The sequence below is a fragment of the Scyliorhinus canicula genome, chromosome 28 (genome assembly GCF_902713615.1).
Source record: "Scyliorhinus canicula chromosome 28, sScyCan1.1, whole genome shotgun sequence".
NCBI lineage: Eukaryota > Metazoa > Chordata > Chondrichthyes > Carcharhiniformes > Scyliorhinidae > Scyliorhinus > Scyliorhinus canicula.
Genome location: NC_052173.1, coordinates 3,224,446 through 3,247,431, shown reverse-complemented (window position 1 = coordinate 3,247,431; position 22,986 = coordinate 3,224,446). Strand labels below are relative to the sequence as shown.

The 22,986-nt window shown below is 47.8% G+C and overlaps 2 protein-coding genes across 5 annotated transcripts in view; one reads left to right on the top strand and one right to left on the bottom strand.

The window, feature by feature from the left end:
* The window catches only part of pan2 (poly(A) specific ribonuclease subunit PAN2), a 186,947-nt gene that overhangs the window by 117,443 nt on the left and 46,518 nt on the right, over nt 1–22,986 (top strand). The gene's annotated exons all lie outside the window — the stretch shown is intronic.
* inpp1 (inositol polyphosphate-1-phosphatase) overlaps nt 1–22,986 on the bottom strand; it is a 39,054-nt gene that overhangs the window by 1,773 nt on the left and 14,295 nt on the right. For all 3 annotated transcript variants that reach the window (XM_038786523.1, XM_038786522.1, XM_038786524.1), the window contains 2 exons: nt 17,005–17,205; nt 11,149–11,320 (listed from right to left, as the gene is read on the bottom strand). In XM_038786523.1, coding sequence (XP_038642451.1) covers nt 11,149–11,320; nt 17,005–17,205 — 373 coding nt within the window. The remainder of the gene's footprint in view (nt 1–11,148; nt 11,321–17,004; nt 17,206–22,986) is intronic.

The following is a 22,986-nucleotide window of genomic DNA, read 5'->3' as shown; positions in this document are numbered from 1 at the left end:
GCTGCCTTCTTGAACTGTTGCAACTGTTAGTGAGAGAGTTCCAGGATGTTGACCCAGTTACATTGAAGGAATGGCGATAAATTTCTAAATCAGGATGGTGAGCGACTTGGAGGGGAACCTCCAGGTGGTGGGGTTCCCAGGTATCTGCTACCCTTGTTCTTCTAGATGGTCGTGATTGTGGGTTTGGAAGGTACTAAGGAGCCTTGTTGGGTTCCTGCAGTGCATCTTGTAGATAGTACACATTGCGTTGATGATGGAGGAAGTGGATGGGTGCCAATCAAGCGGGGCTGTTTTGTCCTGGATGGTGTCCGGCTTCTGCGTTATTGGAGCCGCGTTCATCCAGGCAAGTGGAGAGTATTCTATCACACTCCTCACTTGTGCCTTGTAGATGGTGGACAGGCTTTGGGGAGTCAGAAGGTGAGTTACTTGCCTCAAGATTCCTAACCACTGACCGGATCCTGTAGCCACGGTATTGTAAGAATAGTCCAGTTCAGTTTTTGGGACATACCCAGGGATGGTGATGGCAGTGGTCTGGGACATTGTCTGTGAATTATGATTCTGTGAATGCGGCTATGTCTGGCTTTTGCTTGACTAGTCTGTGTCAGCTCTCCAAATTTTGGCACAAGCTGCCAGATGTTCATGAGGAGGACTTTGCAGGGCCGACCGGGCTGAGTTTGTCGTTGTCGTTTCCGGTGCCTCATTTGAGGCTGGGTGGGTCTATCCAGTTCAATGCACGTTAGCATTGTGGATAGCATAATTGCTTCACAGCTCCAGGGTCCCAGGTTCGATTCCGGCTTGGGTCACTGTCTGTGCGGAGTCTGCACATCCTTCCCGTGTGTGCGTGGGTTTCCTCCCACAGTCCAAAGATGTGCGGGTTAGGTGGAATGGCCATGATAAATTGCCCTTAGTGTCCAAAATTGCCTTTAGTGTTGGGTGGGGTTACTGGGTTATTGGGATAGGGGGAGGTGTTGACCTTGGGTAGGGTGCTCTTTCCAAGAGCCGGTGCAGACTCGATGGGCTGAATGGCCTCCTTCTGCACTGTAAATTCTATGATCTATGATTCCTATATCAGCTAATTGTGATCTGGAGATGCACTGAAGCAGACTGATGGCCTTCTACAACAAAAATTAGTTAAAAGTTTTCCAATTCTAACAGGTCAAGTATGGGGCAGCACTGCAGTCTCATGGCGCCGAGGTTCCAGGTTCGATCCTGGCCCCGGGACACTGTCCGTGGGGAGTTTGCACATTCTCTCCGTGTTTGCGTGGGTTTTGCCCCCACAACCCAAAGATGTGCAGGGTAGGTGGATTGGACACGCTAAATTGCCCCTTAATTGGAAAACATGAATTTGGAACTCTAAATTTATAAAAACAAACCAGTAATAGGTCAAGTAGCTGCACCAGAGGGTGGTACTGAAAAGCATTCTGGGAGAAATCAGTGCAGTTACCACAACTAGGAAGGGGATTGAGGAGAAGGACCTGTGTACTCCGCAGGAGGAATAACATTGACCAGAGAGAGACACTGGAAAAGGAAACTGGGAAAGGGAATTGAGGAGAAGGAGCTGTGTACTCCGCAGGAGGAATAACATTGACCAGAGGGTGGGACTGGAAAGCATTCTAGGAGAAATCAGTTACCACAAGTAGGAATGGGTTTAAGGAGAAGGAGCTGTATGCTCCGCAGGAGGAATAACATTGACCAGAGGGTGGGACTGAAAAGCATTCTGGGAGAAATCAGTGTAGTTACCACAATTTGGAAAGGGAATAGAGGAGAAGGAGCTGTGTACTCCGTGGGAGGAATAACATTGACCAGAGGGTAGTACTGGAAAGCATTCTGGGAGAAATCAATGTAGTTACCACAAGTAGGAATGGGTTTAAGGAGAAGGACCTGTGTACTCAACAGGAGGAATAATATTGACCAGAGGGTGGGACTGAAAAGCATTCTGGGAGAAATCAGTGTAGTTACCACAACTGGGAAAGGGGATTGAGGAGAAGGAGCTGTGTCCTCCGCAGGAGGAATAACATTGACCAGAGGGTGGGACTGAAAAGCATTCTGGGAGAAATCAATGTAGTTACCACAATTTGGAAAGGGAATTGAGGAGAAGGAGCTGTGTACTCCGCAGGAGGAATAACATTGACCAGAGGGTGGGACTGGAAAGCATTCTGGGAGAAATCAGTGCAGTTACCACAAGTAGGAATAGGTTTAAGGAGAAGGAGCTGAGTACTCCGCAGGAGGAATAACATTGGCCAGAGGGTGGTACTGAAAAGCATTCTGGGAGAAATCAGTGCAGTTACCACAATTTGGAAAGGGGATTGAGGAGGGTCCACTGCAAAAGAACGGAATAACCCCAAACGTTACATTACCGTAGTGTTTCCATCCCTCATCAATCCAAAAAAAAAGAGGGAGAGACAGTACTTGAGGACAGCACCAGACCTGCGAGGGACACTGTGGGTTTAAGGCAGCTGGCGAGTACGTCCTTGTGTGTGTTTTTATTTTGTTAAAGTAATTTAACATATAACAGTGAGTTAGTCATGACAGTTGATGGGCCTTGGTGTTCCCCCTGCGACATGTGGTCAATCATTAATGCTGACAACATCCCTGACAATTACATCTGCGGCAGGCGTATTGAGCTGCATTTGCTGACTGAATGAATGGATCGGTTTAAGCAGCAGCTGGAGGTACTAATAAGCAACCAAATGGCGGGAAGCGTCATAGAAGTTATAGAGACACGGTCACACCCAAGGTACAGGAAGGTAGATGGGTGACCGCTAGACAGGTCAGGAGTCCCCTGTAGCTGTGCCTCTCTCCAACCTGTATGCCCTTTTGGATACTGATGAGGGGGGTGGCCCATCAGGTAGCAGTAGCCAGAGCAGTAGCACCATGGCTAGCCCTGCTGTACAGGGGGGAGGGGGGGGGGGGGGGGGGGGCAAAGCATAACACAATAATACTTGGGAATTCAATAGGGGCACAGATAGATGCTTCAGAGATCACGAAAGAGACTCCAGGGTGGTGTGTTGCTTCCCAGGTGCCAGGGATGTCTCTGAGCAGATACAGGACTTCCTGAAACGGGAGGGCAAACCGCCTGATGCCACTGTCCACATTGCTACAAATGACACAGGCAGGAAGAGCAGCGAGGTCCTGCAAAGACATTACAGGGAGTTAGCTTAAAAAGCAGCAACTCTAGGGTAGTAATTTCAAGATTACTCCCCGTGGCACATGCTGGTGAGGTCAGGAACAGAGAGATACTACAGTTGAACACGTGGACAAAGAGCTAGTATGTCAGATACGTGGATCACTGGGATGTTTTTCAAGGAAGGTGGGACCTATACAAGCAGGGTGGTTTGCCCCTAAACTGGAGGGGAACCAATATCCTAGCTGGGAGGTTTGCTAATGTGGTTTGGGAGAGTTTAAACTAGTATGGCAGGGGGATGAGAACCGGAGTAGCAGGCCAGCAAGTGTAGAGACAGGGGAAGAGCTTGAGAGTAAGACAAATATAGCTCAGAGGGAAGTTGCTGATCTCAGTGGGTTGAGAGGTGTGGAGAGCGTTTGCTTCAACACAAGAAGTATAACAAATAAGACAGATGAACTTAGAGCTTGGATTAATGTGGGGAATTATAATATTGTTGCTATTACAGAGACATGGTTAAAGGAGGGACAGGACTGGCAGCTTAATGTTCCGAGATATTGATGTTTTCGACGAGACAGAGGGTAACAGAAAGGGCAGGAGAGTTGCATTACTGGTTAGGGTACATATCACAGTTGTGATGAGGGAGAGTATCTTGGAGGGATTCTGCAGTGAGGCATTATGGGAAGAGCTGATGAATAGGAAGGGTGCAATCACAATGTTGGGGTTGTACCATATTGTACTATAGGCCTCCCAACTGCTAGCGGGATACAGAGGCACAGATATATGTGGTCAGATTCTGGAAAGATGTGAAAATAGCACGGTTGATGTGGTGGGTGATTTTAATTCCCCTCTGAAATTGACTGGGATTCCCTAAATGATGGAGTTGTTCAGCGGCAGCAACGAGAGCAGTAACCAGGGGGCTGTCGTGAAGATAAGTTTCCCGCTTTAAAAACTTACCTTACAGGAGAAGCGGCCTTTTTTTTTAAACTAACTTTTTTTTCCGGAGTTGTTGTTTTTCATTTGTTTCAGAGCAGCAGGAAACCGGAAGTCAGCCGTGGGAATTTCTGGGAAGGTGTGTAATACCTGTATATAAGTTGGGCGGTTACTAAACCTGAGACACTACACTTGTAGTGTCCCCCACCCTTCCACCTCCTCTAACCTAAGGGGTTGAGTGAATATCAGGTAAGCTCTTCCTTTCTTTTTCTTGTTTTATCTAGAGGGGATGGCAGGGAAGGCAGTACAATGCTCCTCCTGCAGAATGTTTGAGGTGAGGGACGCCGTCAGTGTCCCTGCTGATTTCACCTGTGGGAAGTGCACCCAACTCCAGCTCCTCAGAAACCGTGTTAGGGAACTGGAGCTGGAGCTGAACTTCGGATCATTCGGGAGGCAGAGGGGGTCATAGATAGGAGCTTCAGGGATGTAGTTACTCCTGGGAATTAAGCTAGATGGGTGACGGTGAGAGGGGCTGGGAGGAAGCAGTCAGTGCAGGGATCCCCTGTGGTCGTTCCCCTTAGTAACAAGTATGCCGCTTTGGATACTGTTTGGGAGGGGGTGGGGGGGGGGGAGAGAGACTTACCAGGGGTAAGCTATGGGGTACAGGTCTCTGGTACAGAGACCTGCTCAGAAGGGAAGGGGGAGAGGAGTAGAGCATTAGTCATTGGAGACGAAAGTAACAGGGTAGTTGTAATGGGGGACTTTAACTTTCCAAATATTGACTGGAAACGCTATAGTTCGAGTACTTTGGGTGGGTCCGTTTTTGTCCAATGTGTGCAGGAGGGTTTCCTGATGCAGTATGTAGATAGGCCAACGAGAGGCGAAGCCACATTGGATTTGGTACTGGGTAATGAACCAGGACAGGTGTTAGATTTGGAGGTAGGTGAACACTTTGGTGATAGTGACCACAATTCAGTTATGTTTACTTTAGCAATGGAAAGGGATAGGTATATACCGCAGGGCAAGAGTTATAGCTGGGGGAAAGGCAATTATGATGCGATGAAGCAAGACTTAGCATGCATAGGATGGGGAGGGAAACTGCAGGGGATGGGCAAAATTGAAATGTGGAGCTCGTTCAAGGAACAGCTACTGCGTGTCCTTGATAAGTATGTACCTGCCAGGCAGGGAGGAAGTGGTCGAGCGAGGGAACCGTGGGAGGAAGAAGGAGGCTTATGTAAAGATGAGACCTGAAGGTTCAGTTAGGGCGCTCGAGAGTTACAAGTTAGCCAGGAAGGACCTAAAGAGAGAGCTAAGAAGAGCCAGGAGGGGACATGAGAAGTCTTTGGCAGGTAGGATCAAGGATCACCCTAAAGCTTTCTATAGGTATGTCAGGAATAAAATAATGAGTCGGGCCAGTCAAGGACAGTAGTGGGAAGTTGTGCGTGGAGTCCGAGGAGATAGGAGAGGTGCTAAATGAGTATTTTCCGACAGTATTCACGCAGGAAAAAGACAATGTTGTCGAGGAGAATACTGAGATACAGGCTACTAGACTAGAAGGGCTTGAGGTTCATAAGGAGAAGGTGTTAGCAATTCTGGAAAGTGTGAAAATAGATAAGTCCCCTGGGCCGGATGGGATTTATCCGAGGATTCTCTTGGAAGCTAGGGAGGAGGTTGCAGAGCCTTTGGCTTTGATCTTTATGTCGTCATTGTCTACAGGAATAGTGCCAGAAGACTGGAGGATAGCAAATGTTGTCCCCTTGTTTAAGAAGGGGAGTAGAGACAACCCCGGTAACTACAGACCAGTGAGCCTTACTTCTGTTGTGGGCAATGTCTTGGAAAGGATTATAAGAGATAGGATTTATAATCATCTAGAAAGGAATAATTTGATTAGCGATAGTCAACACGGTTTTGTGAAGGGTAGGTCGTGCCTCACAAACCTTATTGAGTTCTTTGAGAAGGTGACCAAACAGGTGGACGAGGGTAAAGCAGTTGATCATAGAATTTACAGTGCAGAAGGAGGCCATTCGGCCCATCGAGTCTGCACCGCCTCTTGGAAAGAGCACCCTACCCAAGTTCAACACCTCCACCTTATCCCCATAACCCAGTAACCCCATCCAACACCAAGGGCAATCTTGGACACTAAGGGCAATTTATCATGGCCAATCCACCTAACCTGCACATCTTTGGACTGTGGGAGGAAACAGGAGCACCCGGAGGAAACCCACGCACACACAGGGAGGATGTGCAGACTCCGCACAGACAGTGACCCAGCCGGGAATCGAACCTGGGACCCTGGAGCTGTGAAGCAATTGTGCTATCCACAATGCTACCGTGCTGCCCTGATGTGGTATATATGGATTTCAGTAAAGCGTTTGATAAGGTTCCCCACGGTCGGCTATTGCAGAAAATATGGAGGCTTGGGATTCAGGGTGATTTAGCAGTTTGGATCAGAAATTGGCTAGCTGTAAGAAGACAGAGGGTGGTGGTTGATGGGAAATGTTCAGCCTGGAGTCCAGTTACTAGTGGTGTACCGCAAGGATCTGTTTTGGGGCCACTGCTGTTTGTCATTTTTATAAATGACCTGGAGGAGGGTGTAGAAGGATGGGTTAGTAAATTTGCAGATGACACTAAAGTCGGTGGAGTTGTGGACAGTGCGGAAGGATGTTGCAGGTTACAGAGGGACATAGATAAGCTGCAGAGCTGGGCTGAGAGGTGGCAAATGGAGTTTAATGCAGAAAAGTGTGAGGTGATTTATTTTGGAAGGAGTAACAGGAAGACAGAGTACTGGGCTAATGGTAAGATTCTTGGTAGTGTGGACGAGCAGAGAGATCTCGGTGTCCATGTACATAGATCCCTGAAAGTTGCCACCCAGGTTGAGAGGGTTGTTAAGAAGGCGTACGGTGTGTTAGCTTTTATTGGTAGAGGGATTGAGTTTCGGAGCCATGAGGTCATGTTGCAGCTGTACAAAACTCTGGTGCGGCCGCATTTGGAGTATTGCGTGCAGTTCTGGTCGCCACATTATAGGAAGGACGTGGAAGCATTGGAAAGGGTGCAGAGGAGATTTACCAGGATGTTGCCTGGTATGGAGTGAAGATCTTATGAGGAAAGGCTGAGGGACTTAAGGCTGTTAAACAAAGAGAACAAAGAAAATTACAGCACAGGAACAGGCCCTTCGGCCCTCCCAGCCTGCGCCGATCCAGATCCTTTATCTGAAACCTGTCTCCTATTTTCCAAGGTCTACTTCCCTCTGTTCCCGCCCGTTCATATACCTGTCTAGATGCCTCTTAAATGATGCTATCGTGCCCGCCTCTACCACCTCCGCTGGTAAAGCATTCCAGGCACCCACCACCCTCTGCGTAAAAAAGTTTCCACGCACATCTCCCTTAAACTTTCCACCTCTCACCTTGAAATCGTGACCCCTTGTAATTGACACCCCCACTCTTGGAAAAAGCTTGTTGCTATCCACCCTGTCCATACCTCTCGTAATTTTGTAGACCTCAATCAGGTCCCCCCTAAACCTCCGTCTTTCCAACGAAAACAATCCTAATCTACTCAACCTTTCTTCATAGCTAGCACCCTCCATACCAGGCATTATCCTGGTGAACCTCCTCTGCACCCTCTCCAAGGCATCCACATCCTTCTGGTAATGTGGCGACCAGAACTGCACGCAGTATTCCAAATGTGGCCTAACCAAAGTCCGATACAACTGTAACATGACCTGCCAACTCTTGTACTCAATACCCCGTCCGATGAAGGCAAGCATGCTGTATGCCTTCTTGACCACTCTATCAACCTGCGTTGCCACCTTCAGGGTACAATGGACCTGAACTCCCAGATCTCTCTGTACATCAGTTTTCCCCAGGACCCTTCCATTGACCATATAGTCCGCTCTTGAATTTGATCTTCCAAAATGCATCACCTCGCATTTGCCTGGATTGAACTCCATCTGCCATTTCTCTGCCCAACTCTCCAATCTATCTATATTTTTTTGTATTCTCTGACAGTCCTCCTCGCTATCTGCAACTCCACCAATCTTAGTATCATCTGCAAACTTGCTAATCAGACCACCTATACCTTCCTCCAGGTCATTTATGTAGATCACAAACAACAGTAGTCCGAGCACGGATCCCTATGGAACACCGCTAGTCACCCTTCTCCATTTTGAGACACTCCCTTCCACCACTACTCTCTGTCTCCTGTTACCCAGCCAGTTCTTTATCCATCTAGCTAGTACACCCTGAAACCCATACGACTTCACTTTTTCCATCAACCTGCCATGGGAAACCTTATCAAACGCCTTATTAAAGTCCATGTATATGACATCTACAGCCCTTCCCTCATCAATTAACTTTGTCACTTCCTCAAAGAATTCTATTAGGTTTGTAAGACCTTCCCTGCACAAAACCATGCTGCCTATCACTGATAAGTCTATTTTCTTCCAGATGTGAATAGATCCTATCCCTCAGTATCTTCTCCAACAGTTTGCCTACCACTGACGTCAAGCTCACAGGTCTATAATTCCCTGGATTTTCCCTGCTACCCTTCTTAAACAAAGGGACAACATTAGCAATTCCCCAGTCCTCCGGGACCTCACCCGTGCTCAAGGATGCTGCAAAGATATCTGTTAAGGCCCCAGCTATTTCAACCCTTGCTTCCCTCAGTAACCTGGGATAGATCCCATCTGGTCCTGGGGACTTGTCCACCTTAATGTCTTTTAGAATACCCAAAATTTTCCCCTTCCGTATGACAACTTGACCTAGAGTATTTAAACATCCATCCCTAGCCTCAACATCCATCTTGTCCCTCGTTAGAGAGAAGAAGGTTAAGAGGTGACTTAATTGAGGCATACAAGATGATCAGTGGATTAGATAGGGTGGACAGTGAGAGCCTTTTTCCTCGGATGGTGATGTCCAGCACGAGGGGACATAGCTTTAAATTGAGGGGAGATAGATATAGGACAGATGTCAGAGGTAGGTTCTTTACTCAGAGAGTAGTAAGGGCGTGGAATGCCCTGCCTGCAACAGTAGTGGACTCACTAACATTAAGGGCATTTAAATGGTAATTGGATAAACATATGGATGATAAGGGAATAGTGTAGATGGGCTTTAGAGTGGTTTCACAGGTCGACGCAACATCGAGGGCCGAACAGCGCTGTAATGTTCTATTAGAGCAATTTGTTAGGAGGGCTAAAAGAGGCCATGAAATGTCATTGGCAAGTAGGGTCAAGGAAAATCCCAAAGCCTTTTATACATATATAAGGAGCAAGAGGGTAGCTAGGGAAAAAGTAGGCCCACTCGAGGATAAAGGAGGGAAGTTATGCATCGAGTCAGAGGAAGTGGGTGAGATCCTTGATGAGTACTTTGCATCGGTATTCACCGAAGAGAGGGCCATGACAGATGTTGAGGTTAGGGATGGGTGTGTGAATAATCTAGGACATGTCAGCATCATGAAGGAGGAAGTACTGGATATCTTAAAATGCATTAAGGTGGACAAGTCCCCTGGGCCGGATGGGATATATCCCAGGTTACTGTGGGAGACAAGAGAGGAAATAGCTGGGGCGTTAACAGATATCTTTGCATCATCTTTGACCACAAGCGAGGTTTCAGAGGACTGGAGAATAGCCAATGTTGTCCCTTTGATTAAGAAGGAAAGCAGGGATAATCCAGGTAATTATAGGCCGGTGAGCCTGATGTCAGTGGTGGGGAAGCTGTTGGAGAAGATAGTGAGGGACAGGATTTATTCACATTTGGACATCTTCGTGATAGGTAACATGGTTTTGTACGGGGAAGGTCATGTCTTACCAACGTGATAAGAGTTTTTTGAGGAGGTGACAAAATTATTGATGAGGGAAAGGATGTGGATGTCATCTACATGGACTTTAATAAGGTGTTTGTCAAGGTCCCTCATGGCAGACTGGTACAAAAGGTAAAGTCGCATGGGATTCAGGGGGGTGCTAACTAGATGGATAAAGAACTGGAGTCAGAGAGTAACAGTGGAAGGGAGTTTTTCAGAATGGAGATCTGTAACTCGTGGTGTTCCACAGGGATCAGTGCTGGGACCACTGTTGTTTGTAATGTATATAAATAATCTGGAGGAGAATGTAGATGGTCTGATTAGCAAGTTTACAGATGACACTAAGATAGGTGGAGTTGCAGATAATGAAGGGGACTGTCAGAATACAGCAGGATATACATAGATTGGAGAGTTGGGCAGAGAAATGGCAGATGGAATTCAATCCAGAAAAATTCAGGTGTGAATTATACAGTAAATGGCAGAACCCCTGGGAGCATTGACATAGAGAGGGATCTGGGCATTCAGGTCCATAGTTCCATGAATGTGGCAATGTGAGTGGATAAGGTTGGTCAAGAAGGCATACGCATGCTTGCCTTCATCGGCTGGGGCATTGAGTACAAGAGTTGGCAGGTCATGCCACCACAGTTAGACCGCATTTGGAATATAGTGTGTAGTTCTGGTCGCCACACTACCAGAAGAATGTGGATGCTCTGGAGAGAGTGCAAAGAAGGTTTACCAGGATGTTGCCTGGTTTGGGGGTGTTAGCTCTGAGGAGAGGTTGAACAAACTCGGGTTGTTTTTGTTGGAAAGACGGAGGCTGAGGTGAGGTCTACAAAATTACGAGAGGTATAGACAGGGTGAATAGTCAGAAGCTTTTTCCCAGGGTGGAAGACTTAATTACAAGGGGGTACAGGTTCAAGGTGAGAGGGGGAAAGTTTAGGGGAGATGTGCGGGGAAAGTATTTTTTACACAGAGGGTGGTGGGTGCCTGGAACTCATTGCCGGTGGAGGCGGGCACGATAGCAACGTTTAAAATGTATCTTGATCGACAAATGAACTGGAGGAATACAGATCATTTGGGCAATAAGTAGTAGGTGTGAATAAGGAATCTGGATTGGCGCAGTCTTGATGGGCCGAAGGGTCTGTTCCTGTGCTGTAATGTTCTTTGTTCTCTGTTCTAAAGGGACAGTGTTGGTTTTGATGTTTCTCTCAACACCTATTGCTATCAGCCCTCGCTAATCAAAATATGGTTCCATTGGCCATGTGCCACTCTTTGGAAGCAAATGCTGAAAATCAATGTACCTTAAAATGGGGTCCATTTCATTAAATGGTATGTTGATGACGCCCATGATTGGCTGCCCCGAGTTTCTGTCAAAAACTCCAATAAGGACAGCAGCAGATTTCAGACCATGTGTGTGGATGCCATCTTTGAATTTCTCTTCAAGTTGTCCCTTGATGTACTGATTAGTTGAATCTGTAAACAGAAACGTCGTTTTTTTTAAAGTATACATTGCCCAAGTATAATTAACTGAACTTAAATGACAATGCAGTTTGAGTGTTTCAACTTCATTCAGTTCTTTGAAATATACAGGCCCAGTAAATCTATCATTGTGATTTATTTTCTTGCTTTCATTTTCTTCCATCAAAATCCCTATTAGGGGTGGAATTCCGGTGGCGACCTGTAGATGGAGCTCACACGTTGGGTGGCTCCTGCTAGAGTTCTTGTTTTTTGACCCATTTCACCCAGTTTTGGGGGGAACAATTATATGAGCTGTCTTCAATAAATTTGTGTGAATTACAGGATGTCAAAATCCCAACGAAAGAATATGGCACAAAAATAAACGAATGCTGGACCACCTGCAGGCCCGGTGCAGAGTTCTGTGGCTCTTACACATGGCTGCCTGCGAGAGGGCAGCCATGTCCTGGGTCTCGGCCACCGCCTGCACAGATTGTCCCAGGTCTTGGACATTCTGATCAATAGCCGAAACCCTTGCCCCCAAAGCCTCCACCGCGGACGCCACCCGTGTGGTGTTCGCCTGGGTGGCACGCACGATCGGCACCACCTCCTGCTCCTTCACGCAGTTGGACTCCTCCACCTGCAGGTGCTGGATGCTCGGCGACAACCCCTCATGTAGTCTCTTGCTCTGCGACTGCATCTTCACGATCGATGGGACTGTCTGTTCCAGAAGCCTAAAACCTGTCTGGACGGCAGCTAGTCCCCTCGGGAGGTTTTGCCTCCACCTGTTGAACAGGAGGAGCATGTGTATGGTGCACACCAGATAGTGCCCCGGAAGCCTCTTCACTAACATGCCCAAGCGAGGTGAGGGTCTCTGGAATGAAAAAAATGAATGAAATGAAAATCGCTTATTGTCACGAGTAGGCTTCAAATGAAGTTACTGTGAAAAGCCCCTAGTCGCCACATTCCGGCGCCTGTTCAGGGAGACTGGTACGGGAATTGAACCGTGCTGCTGGCCTGCCTTGGTCTGCTTTCAAAGCCAGCGATTTAGCCCTGTGCTAAACCAGGTGGAGGGTGTTAGAGATACCTGCGACGGGAAATCAGTGTCATCATCAAATTCTAGCTCCGGGGTATCCTGGGTCTCGGGTTGATGACTCACATCCATGTCGGTGTCCTCATTGCTGTGCCTGGGCAGCCTCTTTCCTGGGCCGAGGTACAGGGTAGCCCGCCTCTCCTCCATGGTGACTAGCAGGGTCTCGAGCTCGGCGTCCCTAAAACAAGGTGCCGCTCTCCTCGCTGACATCTTGTTAGCTGGGGTGGGGAGTGAGGTATGTCTCTACGGCTTCGGCTCGTCAGCCTCCTGAGTGTCAATCCCGAATCCGGCAAATGCAGCACTGTTTCTCATTGCAATCGATTGAAATGCCCATCAGCCATGATTGAATGGCGGAGTGGACTCGATGGGCCGAATGGCCTTACTTCCACTCCTATGTCTTATGGTCTTATGATTGCGTTCCACACGGCCCTGGTGCTAATCCCTCAACGGTCGCTGAATCAGTCCAGATGCGGCACCAGTTTTGCTGTCGTAGACGTCCATGAAACCTGCCCTGGCGTCAACACCTAGTCTCAGGAATGGAGAATTCCGCCGGGGGGGGGGGGGGGGGTTCTATTTATTCTTCACTTTAAAGAGTTTGTCACCATCAGCTGCTAAGCAGGTGGGGGTGTTATTCTTAGAGTAGGTTGGTTAGTAGAGTGGGGGGGGCAGGGGATCTTCTGTTATTCTTTTCCGTTTGTTTAGTGTATAAAATGTTAAACGAATAAAGATATTTTCAAAAAGAAAATCTTAAATAGGAGATTGGAGTTCCCAGTATCCTCAAGATAAATTTTACTTGACCCTCTCAGCAGTTGTGACTGGAAAATACGCCGTCTGGAAAAAGGTTAAGAGCTCGCTCTCTCGATCTCTAGCAGTCCCTCAAAGCGAGGATGGTGCTTGCCATGCGTGTGGATTCTTTAATGGGGGAGGCTGTTGTGCTGTAGCTGCCACACAGTTCTAGCTGACCAAGAAATTATTCCACTTTTACCGCTTGCTGGAAGCATATTGAAAGGATTTGTAGGTTGACAGTAAACCTGCTTGCCCGCTCCACAAAAACCTTCCATGACCAAGTCCTGGGGTGAGCTTCAGGATCAGAGGCAGTGATGTGACACTGCGCCATAAGATTCCCTGAATCTCACAGATTTAAGGTAATTGACAAAAAAAAAAAAGCAATGGCGACCGAAGGAAAACCTTTTCCGCGCAGCAAGTTGTTAGCATCTGGAATGCACTACCCGAGAGTGTGATGCAGGCAGGTTCAATTGAGGCTTTCAAAAAAGAATTGAATCCTTTGAAGAGGAAACATTTGCAGAACTACAGAGAAAAAGCAGGGGAGTGGCACTAGGTGAACTGCACCTTCAGAGGACCAGCACAGATGTGATGGGCCTCATGCTGTACTGCAACCATTCTATGACTCTACACTAGGCCACCTTACAGAGGAAAGAAGAATTAAAGGGAGAGTCTCTTTCTGCACTGAGTGGGTGCTTCCAAGATACAGCAGCTTGATTTATCTTGTGCTACTTTTACCCCATCTTCATTATCGGTCTTGGGTCTTCCTCTAGATTTTAAAACGGGAGTTCTGCATTGACGGTGTTCATGTAGGTTGCACCAAATGGAAGACTCCACCTCTTAAACTGTAAATGCTGTTACAATTGTAAGGTTCTTAAGAATGTTATATTTGAGACTGTGGCCGGGATTCTCTGACCCCCCGCCATGTCGGAGAATCGCTGGTGGGCGGCGTGAATCCCGCCCCGCTGTTCCGACGCTGGCTGCTGAATTCTCCGGCGCCAGTTTTCGGGCGGGGTTCACGCCGCGCCGGTTGGGGGCCGTAGGCAACGGCCCCCCCGGCAATTTTCCGGGATCGGCCAAGCGTCTGTGCATTCCTGGCCAGTCCCGCTGGCGTGGATTGGACAAGGTCCATCCCAGCGGGACCTGGCTTGGATGGGAGGGTGGCTAGCGGAGTTCTCGGGGGGGCAGGGGGGGATCTGACTGGCCCCGGTTGGGGGGGGGGACATGGTGGCCTGGTCTGCGATCGGGGCCCACTGATCTGCGGGCGGGCCTGTGCCATGGGGGCACTCTCCCTCCACGCCAGCCTCTAAGGCTCCGCCATGGTTGGCGCAGGGAAGAAACCCCCTGCACATGCGCAGGAAATATGCCAGCGGTTCTGCGTATGCACCAACTCCCGCCAACCCCTCCGGTGCCAGCCTCGTCCCAGGAGGTGCAGAGGATTCCACAACTTCCGGGCGGCCCGACGCTGGAGTGGTTTGCACCGTTCTTGGAGCCGGTGTCGGGCCGTCCCACCAATTGCGGGAGAATCCCGGCCCGTAGCTTTAAATTTGGGGTCAAAGAAGGGGGCCATGTGACCTGATTTGCACTATGCCTGATAGTAAGCCTGAGTGGTTTGATTGTTGTTTTGCTCGGAGGAAGGTGCAAGGTATTTATGCTTGGAGACAATGATCTGCATCTAAGTATACCATGAGTACATCCCGAGTCTCCCAAACTCCAGAAAGGTGTTATAGGCATTAGTTGTAAACAGTGGTGTTATAAACTACCCATTTGCTTCTAAGATGAAAAAGTTGGGATCAAGCATACCTAATCAACATTTCTACTTGGATACAAAGCTAATGAGTTTCCTGTTGCCATGGGGAAGAGGGTGGAGGAATCAATTTTCAGGTTACATGCTTCCCAATAAACTCATGAATATCACCATGGGTAGTTTTGTCTTTTGTGGTATGCACCATCTGAGAGGTAGAAAGCATGAGACCGACGTAGCCAGGCCTGCAGCTTAAGGAGAGAAGATGCTGATTCTGATAATCCTGTGTTTAAATACAGAAAAGACGACTCTAATGTTTGTTTGGCTGAGACTTTCGTTTTTGACATGGACCTTAAAGAATCTACAGCCATGAAACAGAATGGAAATCAGAAGGAAAAATCTGAATAGTGTGATCCAAGGACTAAGTTTAAAAAGTCCACACTCTTCTGATAATATGAAGTCTGATTTTAAAGAAACAAAGGAAATACTGAATCTCTAGAGTAAAGAACATTATGGCAGAGAATTTCTTGAGCCTACCATTTACACCTTGTATTCAATTGCCAGAGGGACTATTAGAAATTAGTAACATTGTTCTTGACAAAGTTTCCCAAACTGAATCAACTGTGCCATCTTTGAACCAAAAATGAAATAGACTTTAATTGTCATGAGAAAGGAGCTACGAACAGCGAAACCGATTCTGCGGAAAGTCTGGATCAAGGATAACGGATTAGCATTTCTACTGAGATACAGAGCTTAATATGTTTCCCACTGCCTAGAGGAAGCTATTTTGAGATCAAATTACAGTCTTCCCTGTAAGCCCATGAATAACGCAGAGGGCATTTGAGAGATAGAGACTATGGGGGCGATTCTCCGCACTCACGACGGTGCGGAGAATAGCGGGGGTCGTAAATTTTTACGGCCACGCTGGTCTGACGCCCTCCCGCTATTCTCCCCCCCCCCCCCCCCCCCCCCCCCCCCCACGCCCGCCTCCCGACACGAATCGCTGCCCGCCGTTTTTTTACGGCGAGCAGCGATTCTCAGCTGGCCGATGGGCCGAATTCCAAGCCCTTTACGACCGTTTTTAGGAATGTCAAACACACCTGGTCTGACCGTTCGTAAAAACGGCCGTAAAGTCGCGATCTGGGGAACCATGGCACCGATTGGCACGGCAGTACCACGGCCGTCATGTGACGCGTCAGCCGTCGCAAACTCTGGCAAGCGGGCTTAACGAAATTCGTTAAGCCCGCGATGCCGGAGTTCACGGCCGCGGGATGCTAGCCCCGACCGGGGACCAGAATCGGTTCCCGGTCGGGGGGGCGGAGGCTGGCGTCAAACCCGCCCGTTTTTGACGCCAGCCTCACGATTTCTCCCGGGTTCGGAGAATCACGCCCTATGAGTTAGATGTAACAGGCCTGCACCTTAAGCAGAGAAATGCTCCAGGCAGAACATGGGTGGGAGCCCACACTCAGATTGAAGACTGAATCTGAGGATGTGAAGGAAAATTTGCCCAGCTCAGAGCTAGAGGAAGGATGGAGAGTGTAACCCTCTCACTGAAAGACAACTCTGGGATTAGAAGTTAAACCCCTGGAAAAACAAAAAAGAAACGAGCCATCAGGAGTTAGAATGCTCGACTATTTCCTGGAGGATGGACTGTCCACTTAAGGAACAGTGTAACGCATAACCGTAGCAAGAGATATTTGGTTGAACTAAAATTTAAATAGGGAATCTCTTTTCTGTAGTTTGAAGTATAAGTTGCTTACGAAAAGAAGTAGTAACTTTTGAGGGCAGCACGGTGGCGCATTGGTTAGCACTGCTGCCTCACGGCGCCGAGGTCCCAGGTTCGATCCCGGCTCTGGGTCACTGTCCGTGTGGAGTTTGCACATTCTCCCCGTGTTTGCGTGGGTTTCGACCCACAACCCGAAGATGTGCAGGGTAGGTGGATTGGCCACGCTAAATTGCCCCTTAATTCGGGAAAAAATGAATTGGGTACTCTAAATTTATTAATCAGTCTCAACAGAGATCACAACAATTCACAGGGCTAACTATAGGGTGGGGATTTTGTTTTGCTAAAGCTTCACTTACCAATAGGATCAACCCATATCCCGATGGTGTCAACAGGGATATCTATTGTTAATTTCTGCAAGGCTGGATCATCAATGTGAACATCTTCATGAATACACTTGGCCAAAAGGCCAGCAGCTTTCAAATTCCCCTCCAACACTTTACTCAGCAATTCTGCCGTCTCTTGCTCTGTTTTGCAAACTTTCACAGTAATAATTTCACCTGTAATGGGAATAAGGGAACAGGTATGATTTTTGTTGGATTGTAGTTCACCAGGGTTGTCCAAAGAATTTCTGTCAATTCAAAAAGATTAGAATCGTCCAGGTGGGCCAGTTTTCTTCATTTCATTTAACTGTTTTGTCAGTGGCAAGAGACAAAAGGGGCATCCATGAGTTCCATTCAAAAACAAGCACAGTATAATTAAAACGTACTGGTTCGTACCCCCATACCTATAGTGTTGCATAGGCAGAAATGGCATGAAGGATGAGTCAACAAATCATTTAAGGTTAATCCTCCTCAAATTGTTCCATCTGGTTGACAAATTCGTAGTGAATCAGTGCCTCCTAACTGCATGAATTTCATAGAATCATAGAGTGGCACGGTAGCACAGTGGTTAACACTGTTGCTTCACAGCTCCAGGGTCCCAGGTTCGATTCCAGGCTTGGGTCACTGCCTGTGTGCAATTTGCACATTCTCCCCGTGTCTGTGTGGGTTTCCTCCCACAGTGGGTTTGCGCTAGAGTGCTGAACTTGTGGCATTTGAATGCGACAGTGAGAGTTTGGTGACTGAGGGAGTATAAGGGTTCATTTTTATTTAAAGTCTAGTATTTCTTTTATTTAGTTAATTAACTTAAAAGGTGCTGTTTGGTCTATAAGAAGGTGAATATTTGAATCAGCTTTAAACAAGGTTCTACTTGTAATTACTTGCACCTGGAGCTTGTTAATTAGTTAATTGCATTAGGCCACTTTTCAGAGGCTAGAGGCACAGCATAAATAGGAGCTAGTTACAGTGCAGACTTTGTTTGCACTAGAGTGCTGAACTTGTGGCATTTGAGTGCGACAGTGAGAGTTTGGTGACTGAGGGAGTGCTGAACTTGTGGCATTTGAGTGCGACAGTGAGAGTTTGGTGACTGAGGGAGTGCTGAACTTGTGGCATTTGAGTGCGACAGTGAGAGTTTGGTGACTGAGGGAGTTAGGTGAGGAGGGAGTACGGTGCTCCTTACATTTAATTTCCTATATTTATCAAAGAGCGTGAAGGGAGCCAGGAGTTTAGAGTACAGCTGACTGGAAGCAGAGTCGGAGTGCGGAGGTCCAGTTGGTCTACGGGGCAGCTAATTCTGTAAAGTAAGAGGGGATGGAGGCTAGGGCAGTTGCATGCTCCTCCTGTAGGATGTGGGTGGTGAGGGAAACCACTGGTGTCCCCGCTGACTATACCTGCGGGAAGTGCACCCAGCTCCAGCTCCTCAAAGACCGTGTTAAGGTACTGGAGCTGGAGCTGGATGAACTTCGGATCATCCGGGAGGCAGAGGGGGTTATCGAGAAGAGTTACAGGGAGGTAGCCACACCCAAGGTACTGGACAAGAGTAGCTGGGTTACAGTCAGGGGACAGAAAACTAACAGGCAGACAGTGCAGGGATCCCTCGTGGCCGTTCCCCTTCAAAACAAGTATACCGTTTTGGATGCTGTTGGGGGGGGATGACCTACCGGGGGAAGGCCCCAGCGGCCAGGTCTCTGGCACTGAGTCTGGCTCTGGGGATCAGAAGGGAAGGGGGGAGCATAGAACAGCAATAGTAATAGGAGATTCAATGGTTAGGGGAATAGATAGGAGATTCTGTGGTCGCGAGCGAGATTCCCGGGTGCCAGGGCCAGGGATGTCTCGGATCGTGTCTTCAGGATCCTGAAGGGGGAGGGTGAGCAGCCAGACGTCGTGGTGCACATTGGTACCAACGACGTAGGTAGGAAAAAGGGTGTGTAATAAACAAGTTTAGGGAGTTAGGCTGGAAGTTAAAGGCCAGGACAGACAGAGTTGTCATCTCTGGTTTGTTGCCGGTGCCACGTGATAGCGAGGCTAGGAATAGGGAGAGAGTGCAGTTGAACACGTGGCTGCAGGAATGGTGTAGGAGGGAGGGCTTCAGGTATTTGGATAATTGGAGCGCATTCTGGGGAAGGTGGGACCTGTACAAGCAGGACGGGTTGCATCTGAACCAGAGGGGCACCAATATCCTGGGGGGGAGGTTTTCTAGTAGTCTTCGGGAGGGTTTAAACTAATTTGGCAGGGGAATGGGAACCGGATTTGTAGTCCAGCAACTAAGGAAGCCGATATTCAGGTCGCCAAAGCACGTAGTGATGCAGTGGGGAAGGTAACACTGACAAAGGAGAGTACTTCCAGGCAAGGAGATGGGTTGAAGTGTGTATACTTTAATGCAAGAAGCATCAGGAATAAGGTGGGTGAACTTAAGGCATGGATCAGTACTTGGGACTACGCTGTGGTGGCCATCACAGAAACTTGGATAGAAGAGGGGCAGAAATGGTTGTTGGAGGTCCCTGGTTATAGATGTTTCAACAAGATTAGGGATGATGGTAAAAGAGGTGGGGGGGGGGGGGAGGGGGGGTGGCATTGTTAATTAGAGATAGTATAACAGCTGCAGAAAGGCAGTTCGAGGGGGATCTGCCTACTGAGGTAATATGGGTTGAAGTCAGAAATAGGAAAGGAGCAGTCACCTTGTTGGGAGTTTTCTATAGGCCCCCCAATAGCAGCAGAGATGTGGAGGAACAGATTGGGAAACAGATTTTGGAAAGGTGCAGAAGTCACAGGGTAGTAGTCATGGGTGACTTCAACTTCCCAAACATTGAGTGGAAACTCTTTAGATCAAATAGTTTGGATGGGGTAGTGTTTGTGCAGTGTGTCCAGGAAGCTTTTCTAACACAGTATGTAGATTGTCCGACCAGAGGGGAGGCCATATTGGATTTAGTACTTGGTAATGAACCAGGGCAGGTGATAGATTTGTTAGTGGGGGAGCATTTTGGAGGTAGTGACCACAATTCTGTGACTTTCACTTTAGTTATGGAGAGGGATAGGTGCGTGCAACAGGGCAAGGTTTATAATTGGGGGAAGGGTAAATACAATGCTGTCAGACAAGAATTGAAGTGTAGAAGTTGGGAACATAGGCTGTCAGGGAAGGACACAAGTGAAATGTGGAACTTGTTCAAGGAACAGGTACTGCGTGTCTTTCATATGTATGTCCCTGTCAGGTAGGGAAGAGATGGTCGAGTGAGGGAACCATGGTTGACAAGAGAGGTTGAATGTCTTGTTAAGAGGAAGAAGGAGATTTATGTAAGGCTGAGGAAACAAGGTTCAGACAGGGCGCTGGAGGGGTACAAGATAGCCAGGAGGGAACTGAAGAAAGGGATTAGGAGAGCTAAGAGAGGGCATGAAAAATCTTTGGCAGGTAGGATCAAGGAAAACCCTAAGGCCTTTTACACATATATGAGAAATATGAGAATGACTAGAGCGAGGGTAGGTCCGATCAAGGACAGTAGCGGGAGATTGTGTATTGAGTCTGAAGAGATAGGAGAGGTCTTGAACGAGTACTTTTCTTCAGTATTTGCAAACGAGAGGGGTCATATTGTTGGAGAGGACAGTGTGAAACAGACTGATAAGCTCGAGGAGATACTTGTCAGGAAGGAAGATGTGTTGCGCGTTTTGAAAAACTTGAGGATAGACAAGTCCCCCGGGCCTGACGGGATATAGCCAAGGATTCTATGGGAAGCAAGAAATGAAATTGCAGAGCCGTTGGCAATAATCTTTTCGTCCTCGCTGTCAACAGGGGTGGTACCAGAGGATTGGAGAGTGGCGAATGTCGTGCCCCTGTTTAAAAAAGGGAATAGGGATAACCCTGGGAATTACAGGCCAGTTAGTCTTACTTCGGTGGTAGGCAAAGTAATGGAAAGGGTACTGAGGGATAGGATTTCTGAGCATCTGGAAAGGCATTGCTTGATTAGGGATAGTCAGCACGGATTTGTGAGGGGTAGGTCTTGCCTTACAAGTCTTATTGAATTCTTTGAGGAGGTGACCAAGCATGTGGATGAAGGTAAAGCAGTGGATGTAGTGTACATGGATTTTAGTAAGGCATTTGATAAGGTTCCCCATTGTAGGCTTGTGCAGAAAGTAAGGAGGCATGGGATAGTGGGAAATTTGGCCAGTTGGATAACGAACTGGCTAACCGATAGAAGACAGAGAGTGGTGGTGGATGGCAAATATTCAGCCTGGAGCCCAGTTATCAGTGGCGTACCGCAGGAATCAGTTCCGGGTCCTCTGCTGTTTGTGATTTTCATTAACGACTTGGATGAGGGAGTTGAAGGGTGGGTCAGTAAATTTGCAGATGATACGAAGATTGGTGGAGTTGTGGATAGTGAGGAGGGCTGTTGTCGGCTTCAAAGAGACATAGATAGAATGCAGAGCTGGGCTGAGAAGTGGCAGATGGAGTATAACCCTGACAAGTGTGAGGTTGTCCATTTTGGAAGGACAAATATGAATGCGGAATACAGAGTTAACGGTAGGGTTCTTGGCAATGTGGAGGAGCAAAGAGATCTTGGGGTCTATGTTCATAGATCTTTGAAAGTTGCCACTCAAGTGGATAGAGCTGTGATCAAGGCCTATGGTGTGCTAGCGTTCATTAGCAAAGGGATTGAATTTAAGAGCCGTGAGGTGATGATGCAGCTGTACAAAACCTTGGTCAGGCCACATTTGGAGTACTGTGTGCAGTTCTGGTCGCCTCATTTTAGGAAGGATGTGGAAGCTTTGGAAAAGGTGCAAAGGAGATTTACCAGGATGTTGCCTGGAATGGAGAGTAGGTCATACGAGGAAAGGTTGAGGGTGCTAGGCCTTTTCTCATTAGAACGGAGAAGGATGAGGGGCGACTTGATAGAGGTTTATAAGATGATTAGGGGAATAGATAGAGTAGACAGTCAGAGACTTTTTCCCCGGGTGGAACAAACCATTACAAGGGGACATAAATTTAAGATAAATGGTGGAAGATATAGAGGGGATGTCAGAGGTAGGTTCTTTACCCAGATAGTAGTGGGGGCATGGAATGCACTGCCTGTGGAAGTAGTTGAGTCGGAAACATTAGGGACCTTCAAGCGGCTATTGGATAGGTACTTGGATTAGGGTAGAATAACGGAGTGTAGGTTAACTTCTTCTTAAGGGCAGCACGGTAGCATTGTGGATAGCACAATTGCTTCACAGCTCCAGGGTCCCAAGTTCGATTTCGACTTGGGTCACTGTCTGTGTGGAGTCTGCACATCCTCCCCGTGACTGCGTGGGTTTCCTCCGGGTACTCCAGTTTCCTCCCACAGTCCAAAGATGTGCAGGTTGGGTGGATTGGCCATGAAAAATTGTCCAAAATTCTATGATTAACCTAGGACAAAAGTTCGGCGCAACATCGTGGGCCGAAGGGCCTGTTCTGTGCTGTATTTCTCTATAAATGGAAACCTTCTGCACTGTAAATTCTATGAAATAGATTTCAAAACCTTATGCCAATTCAGGAGGAACAAAATGTGGACAATACCTCTCAAGGTGATTTAATGAATTTTGGAGATCATGGCCAGAATCTCACAGTCACTGTTGCCCTGTGACTACTGTTGGAAAGGGTCTTTAATGTTCCTGTGATCCCAACCTAGGCTCTTGCATGAACACTGGCTGTCTATGGGAGGCCATGGGGGACCTGTAGCCATCTGCAACTATATCCCATCAAACTCAGGTACAGACTTAAGGGAGAAAGTTTACAAATGACCTGACAAGAAAAGATTAGAGTCTCACCATTAACTTCACTTTAAAAGAAACAAATTGGCTAAGAATGATGATAGGGGGGCACGGTAGCACAGTGGTTAGCACTGTTGCTTCACAGCTCCAGGGTCCCAGGTTCGATTCCCGGCTTGGGTCACTGTCTGCGCAGTTTGCACATTCTCCCGGGTTTCCTCCGGGTGCTCCGGTTTCCTCCCA